The sequence below is a fragment of the Anomalospiza imberbis genome, chromosome 28 (assembly GCF_031753505.1).
Source record: "Anomalospiza imberbis isolate Cuckoo-Finch-1a 21T00152 chromosome 28, ASM3175350v1, whole genome shotgun sequence".
In the NCBI taxonomy this organism is placed as follows: domain Eukaryota; kingdom Metazoa; phylum Chordata; class Aves; order Passeriformes; family Viduidae; genus Anomalospiza; species Anomalospiza imberbis.
Genome location: NC_089708.1, coordinates 638349 through 660460, shown reverse-complemented (window position 1 = coordinate 660460; position 22112 = coordinate 638349). Strand labels below are relative to the sequence as shown.

Genomic DNA, 22112 nt, shown 5'->3' with positions numbered 1-22112 from the left:
TCGTGGGTTCTGGTGCAACTCCTGCTTCTCCCAGGTATCTCCTGGACTTCTGGGAAAGGTGAGTGTTGGTCCCATCAGCACCATCCATCCTTTGCTCTGCTGTTGGGACTCACGTGAGAGGAGAATTCCCTTGTCCATCGTGACATCTCACTGTGGGTCAGGGAAGGAGTGATCGAGGTTCCCAGCTGGGGAGGGGACCTGGCTGTGACAGCCACTCTCCTCCTCATGGAGCTCCATCCCAGCTCCTCCAGCCCGTGTTTTTGGCGGGCCATTCCCTCCCCCTGCGCACAGACGGGCTCTGTTTGCCATTAGCTTCCCCCCTCTGCCCCAGGAGCCCATCCCAGCACTAATTCTCACGCATGTTTCGGGTAAATCTACTTTCTTTCCCGGGATGAATTGTGGTTTCCAAGCACCATTAATCATTTCCCTTTAGAAAGCAGCATTGGGGGGCTGGAAACACATTGCTCCTTTATTTACTGGGGGATGACCTGGCACGCTGGCACCCGGCCACGGGGCTGGCGCCTGCGGGACGACGAGGGGCGCGGAGAGAAGCCTCGGGCAGAGCTCCCCTCCTGTGCTGGGAACTGGCTCCCAGCGGGATCACCTCCCCCAGGACAGACCCCAGCTCCTGCCCAGGGGCTCGGGGAGTGAGGGGATGGTGGTGAGGAGGAAAAGGCTGGGAATGCCACGTGCTGTAGCGCTTTCCCAAGAGCCTCCTCATGGAGGCTGTTCCCTGGGAGCTTGGCTGCCCCACAGCGAGGGCAGGAATGTCTCCCTATTCTCTGCCCGCCCCACATGCCCCTCTCGAGGGGACGTGGGTCCAGGACCCTCAGCTCATGGGTTTGGGTGGACCCAAGGCGGAGGAAGCCCCCCTGCTCCGCCAGCCATGGGGAGGGGGCACCAGGACCACGTGTGAGCTCCGGCCTGTCAGGGGATGATTAATGGCCAACACCACTGAGCTGCCCGGGCTGCCAAGTGCTGCATTGTTAGAGCTGACACGGAACGAGCCCGGACACTCTCGAACACAGCTCTGCCCCGTAATCGGCAAATCACGTTCGATGGACGGAACTGGGGAAGCGCTCCCCCACACAGCCCCCTGCCACCCCCTGCCCTGCCCTGCCAGAGCCGGGCCAGAGCAGAGCAGGAAGGGGCCCAGCCAAGCACCCCGCAGCCTCCCAGCTCCTTCCAGGGATTTCCCTTCCTGGGCTCCACTGCTGCTTCAGGTTTCAGCTAGGGGACAGCTGGGATGGGATGGGATGGGATGGGAATAGGAATGGGGTGGAACTGGAGATGGAGGCAGAATTTGTGATGGGGTCCGGGACACGGTAGAAATGGAGATGGAGACAGGAGTGGGGCTGGGGCAGGGCTGGCGAGCAGAGCTTTCCACCCCCCGCTCCAGCTGCACAGGTAACCTTAAACGCCAAAGCAGGAGCGCAGGGACAGAGTTTTTCCAGCCCCATTCCCAGCTGTCAGGCGGTGATTAATGGCCAACAGCCTCGGAATTGCCTTTATTGCCAGCCCGGCATTGTTACTCATGACAGCTAACGAGGGCAGACGGCTTCACACCGCGCCTTGCGCAGCCCGCAGGGACCGAGCCGAGCCTGCTGGGACCAGGCCGGGCCTGCCGGGACCGGGCCGGGCCTGCCGGGACAGAGCCGGGCCTGCCGGGACCGGGCCGGGCCTGCCGGGACCGGGCCGGGCCTGCCGGGACCGGGCCGGGCCTGCCGGGACAGAGCCGGGCCTGCCGGGACAGAGCTGGGCCTGCCGGGACAGAGCCGGGCCTGCCGGGACCGGGCCAGGCCTGTCCCACTGGAGCTGCCCACAGCTATCCCAGCTGTGCCCATGGCTATCCCAGCTGTGCCCAGGGTTAAACCAGCTGTGCCCATGGCTATCCCAGCTGTGCCCAGGGTTAACCCAGCTGTGCCCAGGGCTATCCCAGCTGTGTCCAGGGCTATCCCAGCTGTGTCCAGGCTATCCCAGCTGTGCCCAGGCTATCCCAGCTGTGTCCAGGGCTATCCCAGCTGTGCCCAGGGCTATCCCAGCTGTGCCCATGGCTATCCCAGCTGTGCCCAGGCTATCCCAGCTGTGTCCAGGCTATCCCAGCTGTGTCCAGGGATAACCCAGCTGTGCCCAGGGTTAACCCAGCTGTGCCCAGGGTTAACCCAGCTGTGCCCAGGGCTATCCCAGCTGTGCCCAGGCTATCCCAGCTGTGTCCAGGGCTATCCCAGCTGTGCCCATGGCTATCCCAGCTGTGCCCAGGGCTATCCCAGCTGTGCCCAGGGATAACCCAGCTGTGCCCAGGCTATCCCAGCTGTGCCCAGGGCTATCCCAGCTGTGCCCAGGGTTAACCCAGCTGTGCCCAGGGCTATCCCAGCTGTGCCCAGGCTATCCCAGCTGTGTCCAGGGCTATCCCAGCTGTGCCCAGGGTTAACCCAGCTGTGCCCAGGCTATCCCAGCTGTGCCCATGGCTATCCCAGCTGTGCCCAGGCTATCCCAGCTGTGCCCACAGGTATCCCAGCTGTGCCCAGGGTTAACCCAGCTGTGCCCAGTGTTAACCCAGCTGTGCCCAGGGTTAACCCAGCTGTGCCCAGGCTAGCCCAGCTGTGCCCACAGGTAACACAGCTGTGTCCAGGGCTATCCCAGCTGTGCCCAGGGCTATCCTAGCTGTGCCCACGTGCATCCCAGCTGTGCCCACAGCTATCCCAGCTCTACCCTCATCCCACCCAGGGCCTGCCTGAGTCCCATCCTGGCTCCATCCCCACGAGTCTGGAGCCACGAGCACCCAGAGACCCCCAGATGGTCTCACTGAACTCCACAGAAAACCCCAGAGGATATTTTTACAAGGGCAGGGGGATGAGGAAGGAATGAATAAGCTGGCAAGAACTGGGTGCAATAAACCATTTATTCCTACAAACAGCCCTGTTAAAACCCCGAGCGCCGTGGCACAGACACCGCTGAATGTTCCTGGCCTCGAGTCCAGCGGTAATGATTTTTTTTGGCTTTCATTTTTTTTTAGGATTATTGCAAATAATATTTACCTTTGTGCTGGTTCACATCTTGATGCTGTTAAACACGTGGCCGCAGCTGGTTTCCCGCTCAGGGCAGTGATATAGTGCCGCTGTTATGAAGCAAAACCTCTCCTGCGAGCCAGAACACCCCACATTTAAAAACCTATTACTTTTCAATATTCCATGGTTGCATTTTGCTCCAGCTCAGAGCAATTTCCTAGTTTACCCTTATTAAACTGAGAGGGCCTGAGCAGAGGCTCGTGATTTATGAAACACATACAAGATTCATTAAAACTCTTAAAGATTTAATACATTTTATCAAGGCCTTAAATCTGGGCAACCGCCTTTAAAAAAACACCAGCTACAGGGTGCTTTTCATCTCTGGCGCCCTTTTGCGCTTCTTTAAGAGCTGTAAAATTTGGATTGACAAATATCATGGATATTTCATTCCTTACTCCTAAATGGCACTGAACCCTCCTGACGGGGTTGTTATATATAACCTCGGAGATCCATCATGAGTGAAGATCAAATCCTTCTCCTTTATTGACATTTTATCCGTCTCTCCCGTGGTTTTTAAGGCCCTTTCCAGGCTTACAGAGCTGGATGATTCTGTTTTCTGGCCCACCCCATTTCCTGTGATTGCCCAAAGCAGGTCCGGCCAGCGAGCAGGGGGGTCCTGCGGGGGGCGATGCCGGGGGAGGTCACTGGTGAAATAAAAATGTTCTGGCTGAGAACAATCATCGGCAGAGGGGAAATTCAGGCTCATGTTAGGACATTCGGACAACGCTCTCAGGGACACGGCGGGGTTGTTGGGGTGTCTGTGCAGGGCCAGGAGTTGGACTGGATGACCCCGTGGGCCCTTCCAGCGGAGGTTCTGTGGAAAATGTGGAAAAGTGGGAAATGGAAATGTCCCGGCCCGTGGCAGGGGCTGCAATGGGACGAGTCTCGCTGTCCCGTCCGACACTTAGCGTTCTGTGCTCCGTGCCCCGCCCGGACGGGGAGCGGGCTCGGGGGGCTCCGCACCCCGACCCGCTGCGGGCGCGGGCGGGTCTCGAACCCGCGGCCTGCGGCGCCACATCCCCGCTCCTCCATCGCCCCCTGGCGGCGGCGGCGCGGTCGCGCGGTGATGACGTCAGTGGCGCGCCGCCGGTGCCGCCGCCGGTGCCGGGCATGGCCCAGCTCGGCGCCATCGCCGCCCTCGCCCTCGGCGTCGCGGCCGCCGCGCTGCTCTCGGCCGTGCACAAGATCGACGAGGGGCACATCGGCGTCTACTACCGGTGAGACAGCCCGGCGGGGCCCCTTGCGGGGAGAGGGCCGGGCCCTGGCCAGCCGCCGCTCACGGTTCCCTCTCTCTCTCCGTCTCTCCCTCCGCAGCGGCGGCGCGTTGCTGACCTCCACCAGCGGGCCCGGTTTCCACCTCATGCTACCCTTCATCACGTCCTACAAGTCAGTGCAGGTGCTGCTGGGCCCGGGCCCGGGCGGGGCGGGCACCGGGGGAGCCCGGCTGTCGCACCGGGCTGGCTGCGGCTGTGCCCGGTGCCGGGGAGAGGCGGCTCTCGGGACGCTCTGTGGGACTTGTGCCGGGGAAGTCCCTCTCTTAAGCCTCTTTCCTTCAATCCCCTGCAGACCACGCTGCAGACGGACGAGGTGAAGAATGTCCCGTGCGGCACCAGGTGAGAAGTTCGGCTCTTCCCCCCAGCCCTCGGTCCCAGCTGGGAGCTCCTCGGAGGCAGAACCCTTCTGCAGCCCACACTGGGGTCACTGGGAGGCTCTGAGGGCCTCTCCGGGACAGGCAGCCCCGGGCCCGGGGGGTTGGGGTGTGCTGGGTGGTGCCACCGGAGGGGACAGGCCCCCTCGGAGCCGCCCGGCCTCCTGCAGAGCTTATTTTGTGTTTTCTCCCTTTGCAGCGGGGGAGTGATGATTTATTTCGACAGGATCGAGGTGGTGAATTTCCTCATCCAGAGCGCGGGTGAGTCCCAGCTGTGCCCGGGGCCTGCTGCAGTGAGGGAGGTGCTGGGGGCACACCTGTGGGACAGCCTGGCTCCCTGCCAGGCCCCAGCACCTGGCAGAGCCCTGGCTGTCCCCTCTGACCCCTCCAGCTGTGTTATCCCAGCCCCTGAGCCTTGTGCAGCACCTTGGGCTGTGAGCAGAGCAGCCCAGGGAGAGCCACCTGTGCAGCCTTTTCCCAAATCCTTTGGGTTTTAGCCTGGGAGTGCCTGGCTCAGCAGGGAGCTGTGTGTGTGTGTGCAGCCCCAGCACAGCCTGGGGGTGCTTCAGACCCTCCTGTTCACAAGGCAGGGGACGGGGTGAAATTGCCACAAAATAGCAGCAGTAAATAAACCTGCCCTGAGCAGAGGGTTTGACGGCAGGGGTGTCCCTCATTTCAGACTGCACTGAGGCTGAGCTCCAGGGCTTTCCCTGAGTGCTCAGCCTCCTGTCCCTGCTCCATCCCCTGCTCTCTCCTCTCCTAGTGTACGACATCGTCAAGAACTACACAGCTGACTACGACAAGGCTCTCATCTTCAACAAGATCCACCACGAGCTGAACCAGTTCTGCAGCGTGCACACGCTGCAGGAGGTGTACATCGAGCTGTTCGGTGAGCTGCTGCTGCTGCTGGGGGCTCTCCCCTGCTACAGAGCCCCCAGCTGATGGCTTTTACCCATTGATCCTGCGTGGGCTCTGCGTGGAGTCGGGGCTGTTAGCCAGCTGCCATCCTTTATCCCTGTTAGCTTTTGGAGCTGAGTGCTTCAATATGTGGTAACAATAAACTGCAAGCCCAGCCCTGCCAGCAGCCTCCCTTTAGGGAAGGCAGCAGGAATTCTGGGCATTCTCTGTGAGGGATTGAATGGGTCACAGGACTCTCTGATCCAGATGGAAGAGCCAGGCTGTGGCTCTGCTGTCACAGAAAGTCTGAGCAAGCAGCGCTGGCCCAAGGCTGGCTGGGCTTTGTGGCTGCAGTGCCACTAACCAGGAGTGCTGGCAGGGGCCCGCTCCCCTTGCCAGCGGGCCACCAGGGAGGCACAGGGCAGGAGAGGCTGAGGAGAAGCTGTGGTTTCCTGGTGGGACTGGCCCAGCAGCTGCCAATGCCAAGAGCTTTGTTCCTGGCTCTGGGCTGACAGGAAATCCTCCCAGGCTGTCAGCACTGGCAGTGCTGGCTGTGGGCACGGGGCTGCTGGGGCCCCAGCAGGACAGGCTTTGTGCCTGAGCCAGCCCAGGCTGCTCGCAGGCTCCTGCTCTCTCTCCAGGCTTTCCAAGGAGCCCGGCTCCCCCTTCCCACACGAGCTGCGGGCCTGGGGCTCAGATCCCCCCCAGTTCCAGTTCCCAGCTCCTGCTGGGTTCCTGGCCCATGGGGGCTCCAGATGTCAGCAGCTGCTGATTGAAATGGGCTGAGAGCTCCCACTCTGCACAGAAGGAGCTTGTGCAAACTCCCTGGAAGCCCTGGGCTGAGCTGCCCGGGTCTGGCTCGGGCTCTGCAGTGGGGCACAGCCCCTCTGAGCAGCCTCACGTCACCCTCTGCCCCCACATCTGCCAGCAGGTGCAGGGAACTGATAACAGCTGCTTCCCAAACTCCTGGCTGGGCTTCCTTAGGAGCCTGAGTTCCAGATAGGAAACTGGGACCAAAGCAAACAGTCCAGGAGTGTGATGTGATCCCTCTTAAAGCTGTTACTGTTTGATTTTCCTTCTGCACTTCCCAGCAGGCCCCAGCTGGAAGCACTGCCCTCCTTGGAGCTTTCATCAGAGCAGGGTTTTAGGTTGTGTTTCCTTTTGAAATCCTCAGCTGCGCTGGAGTTCTGGGACTCCTTAAGCCAAAGAGACGTTAGTGATGATTTTTGCAGCCTGTTAAAGTAACTGATGCTGCCATTTCCCATTCCTGCCTTTCTATTTGCTTCGTGTCCTGCTGGCACAGGTGCAGGTCAGGATTTACCTCGTCACTTCAGGATCTAGTGGGGGAGTTCAGTGGGGAAGGGGTCAGAGCACAGACTCCTGGTTGTGAAGATGCTGTATCTGGCTCAGGAAGATTCCAGACTGCAGGTTATGGGAAACTGCAGGGTTTCCTTTCATGCCTGCCACGTTCCTGTGGTGTGTCCCATTGCTGGGATCCTGCCTCGGGGTCAGCCCAGCACTTCTTCATGCAACTCCCATTTGTGCTTTCCAGGAATAAGAAACGTGAGCCATCCCAGCTCGCTCAGGGTGCTGACAGCAAACTGCCTCAGGGGATGTCTCATTCCCTTTTCTTTCTCCCCAATCAGATCAGATTGATGAAAACCTTAAACTGGCCTTGCAGCAAGACCTAACCACGATGGCCCCCGGATTAATTATACAGGTAATCAGGATTTGATTGAGATATTGAAGGGGCAGATTGTGAAGAGGGGAAAGGGCTAAAAGGAAACAAGAAACTGAGACTTGTTTAGGAAATTGCTTTACAACACAGATATCATTTAACCTGGGGAGTGGGAACGGTGTCCTTCCTATCCCCTCAGAGTTCTGGTGTGTTGAGTTTCTCCTGGAGTTCCTCTGGGTGCTGCCTTGCCCAGGTTACAATCTCCTGTCATGTCAGGAGACCTTTCAGTGCTGTTTCTCTGTGGGTTTTGGGCCTGGTCACAGTCTGTGCAGCTCTGGTGGCAGAGGACACCCCGAGTGCCACCCCCAGGCCCCTGCAGCCCCAGGGGCCACTTGGCTGCTGGCCCAGGTTCTCCTGTGTGTCTCTCTCTGCAGGCAGTTCGAGTGACAAAGCCTAACATCCCTGAAACGATCCGGAGGAATTACGAGCTCATGTAAGTGCCTGTGTGTTCCCAAAAGGACCCAGAAGGGTAGATGGGGTCGGGGCATCGAGGTGCCCTCAGCCTCCTGCTGCCCTTCAGCACAGCTCTGAGCACTGGCTGGGCTGGCAGGGCCCTCACTGGAGCCCTTGGGCACAGGGATCGTTTGCCCTGGGGCTCCTTCCCCTGGCCACTGGCCCCATGTTCCAGAGCCCTCCCAGAGCTGCGGCTGAGTGACAGAGGGATGGATTTCACCACTAATCCTCTTGTTTGACTGGGATGGAGAAACTGTTGATTCAACAAGCTGAAGACTTGCAAAGCTTTGAAATAACTCTCTTTGACAGCACTTGACGTGCTGATCCCTCTGCAGTGCCCTGAGCCAGCTGCCAGCACTTTGCTCCCTCTCATCCACTCTGCTTCCCCTGCATTGCATGTCACCTTCTGGGCTTGTGGTAAATCCTGTGTGCTGTGGTCATGGCAGGAGGCCCCAAATCAGCCTGTGCTCTGTTGCCATGAATACTGCAGGGTGTGTTGAGAGACTCGGTTCCAGGGTCTCTTCCCTGACTGGGAGCAGGAGCAGAGGTTTTATTTACGTTCACTTTGAAAACTCCCGAATGTAAGTAAAAACCAGTAAGATAGAAAAGGGCAGCCTGCAGGGACTGTGTCACAGGGAAATCTTCCTGCTCTGGAGGGGAGGAAAGAATGCTTTGATTTAGGCACAGAGCTCTGTGCAGGTGCCTGCCCTGACATTGCTGATCCCACCTGCCCTGGACACATGCTGGAAGGAGGGGAGAACCAGCAGCTCGTTCTGGGGATGTGCTGTGAGTCCCTCACCAGTGAGCTCCTGGTTTTAACTGGTTTTTCCTGCTCCTCAGGGAGAGTGAGAAGACAAAGCTGTTGATAGCTGCACAGAAGCAGAAGGTGGTGGAGAAGGAGGCAGAGACGGAGAGGAAGAAAGCTCTGATCGGTCTGTGGGGCTGGGCTGGGAGAGGGAATGGGGGGACAGGCAGCAAAGAGACCCCAGGTCCCAGGGAGGGAGGGAGGGATGGATGCACCTGGTTCACTGTGGGACCTTCTCTGATCTGAAACCTTCCCAGAGAAACTCAGGAATTTTTCAGGTGGGTTCCAGCTTTGTTCTCTGCAGGCTGGAAATTTTTCCCACCGTTTATTTCCACCTGAAGTAGGTGATGAGTGAGGATTTTCCAGGGTGAGGCTGCTTCTGGTGTTAGGAAGTCGTGTGATGACAGTGTGGGCGTGTTCTTGTTTTCATTTCAGAGGCAGAAAAGATTGCACAAGTTGCTGAAATAACTTATGGCCAGAAAGTGATGGAAAAGGAAACAGAGAAGCGAATTTCAGAGATTGAAGGTGAGTGGGAGGTGAGCTTTGCAGTAAGTAAATCCTGAAGCAGTTCACCAAGGAGTTCTTGAAGTGTGTGTTGGCTGTTCTTCAGTCCAGGCTGTCGTTCACAGGGATAGAGTTCCTGACCATGGGCAGGAATAGGAATTTCTTTGCAGGCTGTGCTTCTTGAAACTCCCTTTCTCAAGGTGATCTTTGTAGCAGTTTGAACTTAAGGAGATGTTCCCTCACCCATCTGATAAAGTGCTTTGTCAGAGAAACTCCAGGGTGTGGAGAGGGCTCTGCAATTCCAACTCGGGAGTGGCAAGGCCTTTCTTCCCCTTACATTCATTAGAGGCCCTGATGAGCTTTGCAGAAGCCACTGAGGAGCCAATTAAGAGTTTTACAGGTCAGCAGCTTCTCATTTGGAAGTTCTTTGCAGAAATACAATGGGATTTATTTCTTAAAACTGTGTCAGCATGTGTCAGCCCTCAGTCTGGGTCTGTGCTGGCAGAGGATTCCTGCCTGCTCCTTTTTTCCCAGTGTCTCTGATTGGGACCAACCTCTCCTTTCAGCCAAGAGAGGAAGCTGTGGGCCAGACCATCCAGCTGTTCACAGGATCTTTAAGTGCAGCAGCTCCCAGGCCTCCCTGCTAGGGGAAGTAAACAAATGGTTTATCCAGCTGTGCAGCTCTCAGACCCAGGCTGATATGTTGCAGTTGTGTGGTTCCATGCCTTAGGAGGCTTGGCAGGAGATGGGCAGGATTCCACTCATTTTATCTTTACCCTGCTGGCCTGATAACCATCGTTATCACTGGATGGATGCAGAGGGGAGACAGGAGTGAAGTACAGAAAGGGGAAGTGTTCCTTAAGTGTCTGTGCCAGGAGTCAGGAATTTCAGTATCCACAGCATCAGAGCCTTGGAGCAATTGTTGATACAGCAGAGAAAAGCTCTCCAGCATCTGTGCAAGGGGCAGAGCCTGTAAAGGTTAAAATCCGCTGCTCTGCGTGCCAGAACCTTCACGTGCATATGCCAAATCCCATCTGGGAATCCCATCCACAGCACAGACCTCATCTGCAGAGAGTCTGCTGGGCTGCCCAGGCTGCTCCTGGCGTCCTGGGCAGGGGCTGGGAGTAAATCCCACGTCTGCAGGAGAGCAGTTGCTGCGTTCCAGCACGAGAGTCAGCCCTGGCTCCAGAAGAAAGGCTGAGCTCGGCCCACGTGATGGGGATAATCAAACCCTGATGTTTGTGAAGTTTTTTGAGCTCTGCAGTTGCAGATGCAATTCACTTCTTAATGCTCTCGTCCTGCAGCCATTTAGCTGTAAATTGAGCTCCCATTTCTGGGTTTCCCCTTTTGTTCCCTCTTCCCTTGGTTGTGTCCTGTGCAGTTCTGAGGTGGCACTGGCCACCTTCTGAAGAGTTACCAGCTGCACACAGTGCTAACGTGGCTGGAAATGAAAATGTGATTCAGAGCATGTGTTTGCTTCCAGATGCTGCGTTTCTTGCACGAGAGAAGGCGAGAGCTGATGCTGAGTGTTACACTGCAATGAAGGTGGCTGAGGCCAACAAGGTACTGTGCTTTCCTTTGTCGTGCCTCAGAGCAGAGCCCCTGGCACCAGGCTGTAGGGAAATACCAGCATAAGAGCAGGCAGTGATCCTTGTTTAAGTCAAAAAGCAAAACAAAGCCATCTCCTCTCAGCAGAGCTTTCATCTGAAACAGTTAGTCAACAATTAGTTCCTTATTTGCAAGTTAATTTCGTTCTCTGGACTGATCAGTGTCAGGGTATGTGAAATCTCTGCTCTGCCAGGTGCTCACTGGCCGTGGCTCTCTGTGAATATCACTTTCAGTGCTGCTCTTTCACACTGTTGTGATGAGAAATGTGGTTTCATTCCAGTCTCAGGCTGGCAGGGAGATCTCCAGGGTGACAGGCGGGGGCAGAATAAACCACAGTACAGGGAAAGAACTGATCTCAGACACCCTGGAAGAGCCTCAGTACTGCGAAGTAAAAACAACAAAAAATCCAACCTGGAAACGGAAAAATGGCATGGATAGAATTGCCAGGTGTGTTCCTGCCTACAGCAAGCTCCCAGGACATCCCAGCAGGAAGTTTCAGTTCTGTGTGGTCAGTGAGAAGGGGCAGAGGGTGTTTGTGCCCAGGTTTTGTCCTCTCTGTTACAATGTCATTACCCCAAAGGAATGAGCTCCTCTCACCCAGACACGCTGGTGGATCTGCTCCCTGGAAAAGAGCCAGGGACATTTCCCTCCTCAGTAGCTCTCCTTGCAGGGGCTGCAGTGAGGGATGTGCTCTGGAGCCTCTCATCACGCTTGGACTGAGCAATTCCCTGGCTGCTCCCATCCCTTTCCATTCTGCCATTTGGGCACTGGGATTTGGAGCTGCCCTCGGCCCTGCTGGAGGAGATCCTGGCTCTGGGCACTCCGTGTTTTCCCTGGGGAGGGCTGGCCATGCCTACTGGGCTCGTGGAAAGCACGTGCCTCCTGTGCTCAGGCAGGAATTCCCTTTTCCCAAACCTGAGCTCTTGTGACCCCCTTTCTCTCCGTGCAGCTCAAGTTAACTCCCGAGTACTTGCAGCTGATGAAGTACAAGGCAATTGCAGCCAACAGTAAGATCTACTTTGGCAAAGATATTCCCAACATGTTCATGGACTCTGCAGGGAGCCAGACCAAATCTGCAGAGGGACTGGCAGAAGGAATCCAAGAGGAGGACGGGGCAGGAGCCAGCGAGGACACAAAACTACTTCATAACATCAACTGAAAAGGAAGATTTCTATTCATTTTATATCAAAAAAATAATGAACTGGGAAATACCTTTTAGTTTTCCCCCTTTCCTGTGCTGAAAGAGATGAATCAGATTTAATCCTTTCAATCTTTTATATGACCATTAGACACAAGGACTTTGGTATTTATGGGGTGGGTTTTCTGGTAATTTCTAAGCTCCAGGTATGTTCTGTAGCTGCACCTCCCTGCCTCTTGGTCACCCAGACCAAGGATTTGGGAGAGGCTGTCAGGGCTATCAGCTGGGTGGGAACCTAATTTGGGATTGAGGTGGTTCATAGCAGTTGAAGGTAAAGAAATGTTGAGGTTTTGGAGGGAGGGGAATTGCTGCTACAACTTGTTTTGGGTTTTTTTCTTACTGAAAATTCCAAGTTCTTTATTTCAATCCCCTCTGAAAATGAGGTGCTAGATTTTGTACACTACATACAAGTGGCTGCTCGAGGCTGGGGCCATGGCCTGTGGCTGCTGAGCCCACATGAGGTGACCCCATGAGGACAGAGGCTCAGCTGGAGTCCTGCAGGTTCCCACCCACGGGGGGATCAAAGCCTTAGACAATGTCACGCAGGGAGTGACCCAAACCCTTCATTTTCTGTGTCCTCACTCTGCTTTGTTTTCCACTTGTCATGTTTTTGTAGGAGAGTTGTCCCAGCAGTTCAGCTGCTGGGGGAGGGCGTGGGCAGCCTCCTGGAGTGCAGAGCTGGGTGGGATTTTCAGTGGAATGATGGAAATTGTCACAGAAAACCAGGGAGGAAAGAATTTTTGTCTCAGGGACCCTGACTTTACAAAAGGCCTTGCTGGGGAGGAGCTGCTGGAGTGACCAGACAGTTTTTCAGTTTGTTATCTGCTCTGTGGGAGCAGCTGGATCTCAGTGTTTACAGTGTCTGACTAGAAAAAGGACCTTCAGGTGAGCAGAACTGAGCTCCTGTGGGATTGGGGCTGAATGGACCTCGTGGAAGGAAGATTTCCCACTGGCCAAGGACAAACCATGATCCTGAAAGGTCACGGGGCAGAGAGAAGCAGCTCTTCCTGAACTACCCAAAGATGGATTCCCCTTTTTCTCTCGGAACAATGCTCCAGAATGTACCTTCCCCTCCAGAGAGCTGATCAGTTCCTCACATCCCAGATGCAAGGAGGGAACAGGGCGTTGTTTTCCACACATGCAGAATAGGAGGATAGAAGTCCAGGCCTAGAGAGAACATTTTTTTTCCTACCCCATCCATCTGCATTTGGCAGCAGAGCCTGGTGATTAATTGCTGATGTAATTAGAGGCCAGCATCCTCTTCTGAGATGATGCCAGTGCTCGTTGTCAGAGACCAGCCTGGTGCATGCACAGGCTCGTGCCCCAAATTCCTGCTCCCCAGGACCCCATGTCTCACCCTTCAGTGTTCAAACCTTCATCACTCTGTGTTGCTCTGAGAGAGCTCAGTGACTCTCAGCTGCTGGCTCCAGGGTTTTTACAGCAGTTTTCTCTTCCCTGTTGATGCTTGAAAATGCAAAATAGAAGTGAAGCATCAGTTTCTGCTGGAGAAAAGTCCCATCCTCTTTGTATTTCTTGGAAAATAAGAGCTAAGGGAAGTCCCATCTCCAGACCTGCGTCAGACCCAACAGCATCCCCAGGGAGGCTGTGATATTCCTCGCTCATAAATAGGTCTGTGCAGGCAGATCATGGCAGGGAATAGCAGAAGTTTAGCCATGAGGATGAGCTCACTTGAGATTGTTCTGTGTTCGTGCTCGAGGTTTCCATCAGCAACTAACCCCTCCTTTTACAAGTATTTTTCACTAATGAAAGGATCCTACTAAGCCAAAGTGGTATTATAAAGGCTTTTTTTTATGTGTGATTTCACAGCAAGACAATAGCTTGGGATAAAGAGCTCTTAATGATTTTTTTTTTTTTTTAATTAAAACCCTGACTGCTGAAGTATTAGTGTAATTTAGTTAAGTTGTACTAAGAGTAAAAAAACAAAAGCGAAGTTGAGAGTGTATCAGTCTTCACAAGCCGGAATCCACTGTTGTGTCTTCATTTGGGTTTCTTCACTCTGAAATGTCCTGAATGTTCCAGAGTGGCTCAGTCTCTCCATGCAAACCTTTATTCCTCTGTCTCTTTAGCAGGCAAGTTGTCCTGTTTCTCTGACCTTGAGATGAAGAGCTGAACTTTAAACCCACTCTGTAGCAAAAGGAACAGAGGTTTGTGGCACTGCTGATACCTGGGAGCATGGAAATGCTCTGCCAGTGCAGTCTTAGATCTTCTTATGTACCGAATTCAAAGCCTTTTTATTTTGGTATTTGCTGTGACAATAAAATGGCCTTCGGTTTTAGAATCCTCAGTGTTAATGTCAGGGCTTGTGGATGGACTTTAATACCAGGTGTAGATGTGTTGGCAGGGGAGGATTTTGCAGAGGGAAGGTCGAGGTGCTCGGTGGGAGTGGGAGCTGTGGGGTGCTGGGGGTCGGTGCTGTCCCTTTCCAGTGAGGAGGAGGGAGGTGGAGGAAGAAGGGTCGGAGGTGTCCAAGGAATCCCGCGTCTGTCGGCGCCTGCTTTGCTGTGGAATGAGCAAGAACCACCTCGGACTTGGTGAAGTTCGCAAAAAAACCTTGTCGTGTTTTACCAGACAAAGGGCAGGAGGCTTCGGGGTGTTTTTACCCAGCTGTGTAAACACTGAACCTGCCGAGGGACAGTGAAGTTCTGCACATTAAGGCAAATATTTGAGTTAATGGGTTCCAGCCGGCGGTCTCCCGCTCTGCCCGGGAGCTCCTCCATAAAGCCGGGCCGTGTCCCGGGCCTGCAGGACGAGCTCTGTTCCCCGCCGTGCTTTTCTGACGCCTTTTCCCGCAGTAATTGAAATCCGCACCCTGGCGAGGCGGCGCCTCATGCGGGGATAACAACGTCATTCTTGGGGGTGGGCGTGGAGGGTGGTCGGGACCGGAACGGTCGGGGGGGCTGGTGGCAGCGCTGGCTGCTGTTACTGAGGGCACGGAGTGATTCGGATTTGTCACCAAAGGCCAGGGAAGGGGACCGGCGGGGAACCCCGGCCGGGCGCCGCCATCCCCCGGGGCCGCCATGGCGGCCGCGACCTTCCCAACATGGCGGCCGCCGCCCCGCCCCGCCGCTCCCATTGGCCGGCGGCGCTGGTCGGAGCGATCCGATTGGCGGAGAGCGGGGGCGGGGCCAGTGTGTGGCGGAAGTGGCGGCGGGCGGGCGGGGATGTGGAGAGCGGGCATGGCCGCCGGGAACGGGCTGGGCCCGGCGCTTCGCGCCGTCACCGAGCAGGTGCAGCAAGCGGCGGCGCGGCGGCCGCAGGTGAGGGGGGCACGGGGGCAACGGGAAACGGCTACCACGGCGACGGGCCTCCGTCACCATAGGGACCGGCCCGCTCCGTGGGGACAGGTCACCGGTGACCGTGGGGACAGACCCGCAGCGCCACCGGGACAGGCCCCACCGTGGGGACGGACCCGCGGTGCCCCAGGGTCAGCACACCACGGGTGTGCGAAGCCCCCAGCAGAGGAGCGGGACCCGCTATCGCGACAGGGCTCCCTCCTGCTCGGGCGCTCCCCGACAGGGCCGGGCCCCTTGGTTCCCCCCGCGGCCCGGGGTGCCGGAGCCGGGCTGGGTCCCCGTGCTCACCCCGCGCCGCTCCCGCAGGGGCTCCCGGCCGTGCAGCCGCGGCTCGTGGCCGTCAGCAAGACCAAGCCGGCCGAGATGGTGATGGAGGCCTACAGGCACGGGCAGCGCAGCTTCGGGGAGAACTACGTGAGTCGGGGGCTGGGAGGGGTCGGCAGGGCTGGGACAGGGCCCCTGCACGGGGCACAGAATCCCAGAATCATTCCAAGCCCTCCAAGGTCATCGAGTCCAAGCTGTGCCCGATCCCCACCTTGTCACCCAGCCCAGAGCACTGAGTGCCACCTCCTGAGTCCTTCCTTGGACACCTCCAACCCCTCGCTGGGCAGCCCCTTCCCACGTTCAGCAGCCCTTTCCATGAAGCAATTCCTCCTGGAGGCTTGGGCCAGCCCACTTTGGGTGGCTCTGTGGGTGACACATCATTCCTTGGCCTCATGTTTCTGAGGCTCAGGTTGGCCCCAGGAACACACATGCCAAGGACACCAATCCTATGCCTGCTGTGGGTTTAACAGCATTCTCCTTCATTTCCCCAGGTTCAGGAGCTGCTGGAAAAGGCATCAGACTCCAGGGTAAGCACAGGGTTCCCTTCATCCTTTCTTACCATGTATAGCCGTGTCCTAGGAGCTGTTCAAAGTCCCGGGGTTTGTTAGGGATTTGGTTGGATCCTTATCTGTGCAGATTAATGGTGGGTTATTCTTGGCTCAGTGCCTCTGCCCCATTCCCCCTCCTGCCTTGCTGGCTCCAGAGGAGCCTGGGAATACATCTGCCTTAGTCATGATTTGTCTGCACAGTGCTTTGCCTTTTGTGCTCTCTTCAGGAGAAGCACAGTCCTTGTTGAAGAAAAATGTTAACACTCAGTTTGGGGAAAATATCATTTTATGGCTGTTGCACAAGAGCTTTGCCTTTGCTGTTCCCTTGGACAGCATTCCCTGCAGCCACAAACCCATCCCTTTCCAGGCTCAGCCTCAGCACAACCACAGGCTGAGTCTCTCAGGGTCAACAAACAAAGAAATTGAGTGTCTGGTATTTGGTTGTGGGCAAACTAAGGCTGAAGTGCTGCGTGGGGGAAGAGAGAATTGTTGTTCCAACCTGAGCGTTCCCTCTGCTTTCAGATTCTGTCATCCTGTCCAGACATCAAGTGGCATTTTATTGGCCACCTGCAGAAGAACAATGTCAACAAGCTGATTGGTAAGTGCTGCTTGGTTTGGTGTGGGCAGTGGTCTTCCAGTGCTCAGATGTGTCAGGGAGGGTCAGGCTGGAGATCAGGGAAAGGCTCTTCCCCCAGAGGGTGCTGGGCACTGCCCAGGCTCCCCAGGGAATGGGCACAGCCAGAGCTCCAGGAGGGTTTGGATATCCAGGGATGGACAGGGTGGGGTTGTTGGGGTGTCTGGGCAGGAACAGGAGTTGGACTTAACTATCCCTGGGGATCCCTTCCAGCTCAGGATATTTCACGGTTCCCTGAAACAATACCCATGAACTCCCAAATGCCTGCTGTAGGTACAAACAATCCCGTGCCAGCAGAATTCCCTCAGCCTGTGTTCTCTCCCCAGCTGTCCCAAACCTGTTCATGTTGGAAACGGTGGATTCTGTGAAACTGGCAGACAGAGTCAACAGCTCGTGGCAGAAAAAAGGGTCGTCCCAGAAGCTGAAGGTCATGGTGCAAGTTAACACCAGTGGGGAGGAGAGTGAGTGGCTCTTTGTGACACGTGCATGGCTTGGCAGGGAACTGGGACGGGCTGGGCTGGTGTGTGCTCTGAAGGCAGAGCTGGGCACGGATCTCCCTGTGCTTTTGCAGGCAAGCACGGCCTTCCCCCCGGGGACACCACGGCTGCTGTGGAGCACGTCATCAACAAGTGCCCCAGCCTGGAGTTCGTGGGGCTGATGACCATTGGCAGCATCGGGCATGACCTCAGTAAGGGGCCAAATCCTGACTTCCAGGTAGGATTTTCTCAGAGCAAATGTCACTGTGGGCTGGTTTCCTGGTACAGTTTGTCTGTCCCAGTCGAAGCAGTGCGAGTGAGGCTGTCAGGATGTAGGAACACCTTGTGCAGAGCCCTCAGTACCAGTGTCAGTGCAGGTGTGAGGCCTCTTTCTGCAGGGTGTTGCTCCCACCCATCCTCTGAAGCTGCATCCAGGATTTTGGCAGGGCAGCAGTTGCTGTGCTGGAGCCCCAGGTGAGGTTTCAGCCTCCTGTGTGTTGTCAGTAAGTCTGGGGAACCTCCAGACAGTGTTACTGTGCTTCTGAGGGAAGTGTGGGAATTGCAGGTCCTGTGTGGAGGAGATGTCAGGGACAGGCATGAATCAGGATCAGTGGCATGGAGCTGGCATGGCTGTCCAGGTGTGTGACCTCTCCTGTCCCCTGGTGCCCTGCAGGTGCTGCTGTCCCTGCGGCAGGAGGTCTGTGAGAAGCTGAACCTGCCCCTGGACAAGGTGGAGCTGAGCATGGGCATGTCCACAGACTTCCAGCACGCAGTAAGTGTGTTCCTGCCCCTTCCCTGGGGGAACGAACGTGCCTGTGCCCCAAATTCCAGCCCAGGTGCCACCCAAACAGGCCTCTAAGGCTTCCCCTTGGGTGAAGATCCCAGTGCAGCCCTCCTGGTCCTGGGGATGATGCCTGGGATTGAAGACGCCCCTGGGTGTAGCTGTGGGTGCTGAGTCTGTGGGGAACCATGCTGTGAGAGCCAAGGCTGGGCTGTGGGGTGGTGGCAGCCTTGCCCTGAGCTGCTCCTCTCTGTCTCTCCAGATAGAGGTTGGATCCACAAACGTCAGGATCGGGAGCACTATTTTTGGAGAGCGGGATTATTCCAACAAAGCCATCGGGGGCAAGGCCTCCGCTGGGGGAGAAGGCCAAACAGAGGCCGTGACAGTGCAGGGGCACTAAAGGGAAAACAAGTGGCCTCACCAGAGGAGAGACCTCGCCGTGGGAGACCTCACTATGCATCTTACCTCCCTCTGTGTCGGCACCCAATCCTGATGGTGAGAGGGAATTCCTCGGAACAGAGGCCAGAATGCCTTGTGATCATTGTGATTATAGAGCACCCCTAGAAACTGGAGATCTTTATAACCAACAAGGAAATTGAGGTCTGGAAGTGGCTGTGGTGTCTTGGTTCCTCAGGGTCATCAAGGACAGAGACCTTGGGGTAACTGGGCTGCACAAACAGGTGTTTGACAGGCTGGAGCTGCTGCTGAGCAAGGCGGGTGTCCCTGCAGCAGTGCTGCTGGTTGTTTCCACTGAGGACTAAATGCTTCATTCAACACGTTATGATCTTGCCAGAAACCTGTAAATGTTTCCCCAAATATAAGTTTTGCACGTGGGATGGATACACAGGAGCTGGGATGGTGCCGTGCTGTGGCACGGGAGAGGCCATGGCCGTGGGAAAGGGGTGAGTGACAGGCACAGGGGACTGTGAGGAGCTCAGCTGCCACTGTGAGTTCATGGTGTGATGCTTTGGCTGCACATCACAAGTGTGGGAGTGTCTTTTCAGCTCAATTTTGTCCTTTTCAGGCTGACATTAACTTTTCCCATGGCTCTGTGGCTGCCCAGATCTGGAATGCTTTCCCCCCTTCCCTTCCTTTCCCCTCCTCTGTTATTGGGAATTATTTTCATCCTGCCTAGTAGTTTTACTGCTGTTTTTTGGCCAGAATGGGGGTTTTCTGCCAGGCCTCTGCTCTGCCACCAGCTTGCTGCTGCTTTCCAAGGTGAGTCCCTCATGGTTTGGTGCCTGTGTCATCCCCTTTACACCTGTGTGAGGATAACAGTGCTTGGCTCAGGGCAGCAGGGAGCTTTCCTTGGGAAAATACTTCAGAAAAGGAAGTCTTATTGTCCCACTGCATTCTGTGTTCCTGAGAAAAAATCATTTGAGATTTTGAGACCACTGAGAGAGCTTCTGGGCTGTGTCTTAACATCCTTTCCTGCTTTTGGAAGAGGCAATTGCGACTGTCACTGCAGTAACTTTCCTTCAGGTGTGAGCAGAAGCTCCTGCCTTGTCCTGTGTTGTTCAGCCAGTCTCACAACCTGTGTCACAGCTAATTTTTGGGCTTTTGTGTCTGCTAAGAGGAGGAGAGCTCGGCTGCCAGCAGGAACATCCTTCCCAGGCTTTGCTCTGTGTGCGTGTGGCTAAATCTCGCTGTTGGTTTCACTCTCTAAAAGCTGAATGTAAATGAAAAGAGAACTCCACCACCAACCTGTCGTAGCTCCGTGGTTTAGAAGCGCCGGGGGTCGGAGCCGCTCCCCTCGCCGTGTGTGGTTCATAGTCTAGTAATAAACAGTGCTCAGTTCAATGCCATCTGTGCCAGCTCGAAAGCTATTAAAGATGTTATTTTTATGTTCCAGCGTGGTGAATAAATGCCCTGAGCTGCCCTTGGAGCCGTTTCCCTCCCCAGCCTGGGGCCGCTGTTGGAGCTGGGGCGGGAGAGGAGGGTGGTTCAAAGGCAGCAGAGACGGGGCTGGCGAAGAGAGCGACGCGGGTGCTGAGCCGGGCGCTCAAAAGTCGCCGCGGCGCTGGGCGGGATGTCGAGTGTCGCGAGCTGTCCCCGCAGGAGCCCCTGGGTGGCGCTGCCAGCCCGGGCACGGGGCCCGGGCCCCGAAGTCGCCGTGTGCCCACCTTGCTCAGGTGCAGAGCCCCTGCTGGGGCGGCCGGGGGCGTGGGGGGCTCCCTGCGCGGGGCTGCGGCCCAGCGGCGCGTCTCGGCAGCCCTGGGGATGCTTTGGGCAGGACGCCTCTCCAGGACGCCTCTCTGGGCTCTCTCTGGGCTGGCCCACGTGGCCATCGGGGAGCAGCCTGGGTGCCCTGCAGGGACAGCCCCAGCTGGGCTGTGGCAAGGCTCTGGAGAGGAGCGGGGATCTGCGAGAGCTTCTGCTCCTTGCTCTGCAGCTGCTTCTCCCACCCGTGGAGCTCCCCACTGACTTTTCTCGTCGTGCCCGAAGGTTTCCCCCCTTCCCACGTGTCTGAGCCTTCCCGAGGCCGGAGCAGAGGGCGCTGCCCCCGGGCACCTCCCGGGGCACCCTCCTGGAGCCCGCGGCGGGCGAGTGCGGGAATGCGGCGCCGGTGGCACCGGACGCCTGTCCGGGGGCGTGGGGCGCAGACCACCCACTCCCTCGGCAGAGGTCAGCCGGCAGATGGGAGCTGCTGGTCACTGGAGTGCAGCCAGCGGCCGCGGATGAAAGGCTCCCCGGCCTCCGCCCCCGGCCGGGTTTGCCTCCATCCGAGCCCCGGCCGCGCTGGGAGCGGCAGCTCGGGCTCTCCGCGCCCCGCCCTGGCCCTGGCAGTGTTTGCCTTGGAGGACTCCGCCGCCCTCGCGACTTCCAGTGGCCGGTGGTGCTGGCGTTGTCCCCTCTGGAGCGAAGGCATGGCCCCAGGATTCCCAGCGGTCCCCTGAGGTCACCCTTGTTCCCGCGTGTCCCTTGGATGGGGGCTGGGCCAGGCTGACCCCCCCAGAGCCTCAGCACTTCACATGCTCTGTGGTGAAAAGCTTCCTGGGGGCCTGGAGCACACCCATGGGCAGACTCGGCTGATTCCAAGAAGGATAAACCCCTTGGTGATGCCGGACAGGGTGATTTGCTGCTGCTCCTTCTCCAGCTCCTGGGAAATGAATCCTCCTCCCCCTCGGGAAAGCACCAGGGCCCAAGCAGCAGAGGTCAGGAGCTGGGGGTCAGCTCCCTGCTGCTCCCGGGTGCTGCGGGCAGGTGGGAGCTGGGACACCAGAGCAGCTCGGCCCAGGCGGATCCCCCTGCAGCCCTTCAAAGTGGGAAGCGTGTTTATTTCTGGGATATCGGCTTTCCGGCAGGAAGGACGGCCGCTGCCAAGGTTTTTATTGGATCCCAGTGAAAGGAACTGAGAGAGTCTCGTGCTTGTTGTCTTTCCCTGTGCCTGCAGTTAAGGAGGTTTTTTACCTTCGAGTGGGAGGGAGGGACACAGCGATTTGGCATCCAGCACTGCGGCGATGGCGTTTCAAATGGGTTGCCTTGTCTCCTGGGCCGGAGGCATCAGGAGGGGTCAGGGCTGGAAAAGCAGGGAGAGGGGCTTGGAAGCAGTTGAAAGAACCTGAACTCTCAGGCTCAAAGCATGTGGAAAGTGTTGCTTGAGCTCCTCTCCTCCAGCGGGGCTGGGGCAGGGTATTCCACACATTGCAGTTTGGACAAGGTTCTCACTGTTCTTGGAGGGAGTTTAGAGACTGAAATTCTGAAGAGCAGGCACAGAGGTTTGATTGCTTCAGAGTGTCATGGATGCAATTCCAGTACTGGAGCTCCTGGATACGCAGATTTTTTCATTTCGGGATCATCCAGGGAAAGGAGGTGGCTGGGCCCAGTACCCTGAGGTGTTTTGGGGTGTCCCTGAGTGCTGCTGTGCTGGGCGTGTTGTGAGTGCCTGGGACAAGGAGTCTCTCTCCCTTGTGGGAATGCCCAGGGAGAGCAGCAGGCTCAGGCCTGGAGGCTCATGCCCTCCATAAGGGGGAGGGAAGCCCACTCCTGCTCTGTGCAGTGCTGGAAGGGGGGGCCCCGCTCACCGTGGGGACCTTGGGAGGGCTCCCTGCTGGGCTGATGCTCGCAGGATCCATGCTGGACACAAGCAGCTTCCTGTTTCTCTTCCAGCTTCAG

At 56.8% G+C, this 22112-nt stretch overlaps 3 protein-coding genes across 4 annotated transcripts in view; all 3 read left to right on the top strand.

The window, feature by feature from the left end:
• Positions 1–4128: 4128 nt before the first annotated feature.
• On the top strand, positions 4129–14218 carry ERLIN2 (ER lipid raft associated 2). Its single transcript, XM_068174662.1, has 12 exons — positions 4129–4285; positions 4383–4464; positions 4635–4681; positions 4916–4977; positions 5480–5605; positions 7260–7333; positions 7726–7784; positions 8645–8736; positions 9045–9134; positions 10597–10676; positions 11671–13007; positions 13041–14218. The coding sequence occupies exons 1-11, from the start codon at positions 4179–4181 to the stop codon at positions 11878–11880; spliced, it is 1029 nt and encodes a 342-aa protein (XP_068030763.1). The 5' UTR covers positions 4129–4178; the 3' UTR covers positions 11881–13007; positions 13041–14218.
• Positions 14219–15042: 824 nt separating this feature from the next.
• On the top strand, positions 15043–19847 carry PLPBP (pyridoxal phosphate binding protein). Of its 2 annotated transcripts, none has more exons than XM_068174668.1 (8): positions 15043–15197; positions 15540–15647; positions 16049–16084; positions 16628–16703; positions 17066–17200; positions 17311–17453; positions 17889–17987; positions 18263–19847. In XM_068174668.1, the coding sequence occupies exons 1-8, from the start codon at positions 15102–15104 to the stop codon at positions 18377–18379; spliced, it is 810 nt and encodes a 269-aa protein (XP_068030769.1). In that variant the 5' UTR covers positions 15043–15101; the 3' UTR covers positions 18380–19847. The 2 variants fall into 2 exon arrangements, with proteins under 2 accessions (XP_068030769.1, XP_068030768.1); XM_068174667.1 differs by having other exon boundaries at positions 18259–19847.
• A 1334-nt stretch (positions 19848–21181) lies between these two features.
• The window catches only part of EIF4EBP1 (eukaryotic translation initiation factor 4E binding protein 1), a 56878-nt gene continuing 55947 nt past the window's right edge, over positions 21182–22112 (top strand). Inside the window, exon 1 of the mRNA XM_068174684.1 lies at positions 21182–21187. The gene's annotated coding sequence lies outside the window, so the exon portion shown is untranslated. The remainder of the gene's footprint in view (positions 21188–22112) is intronic.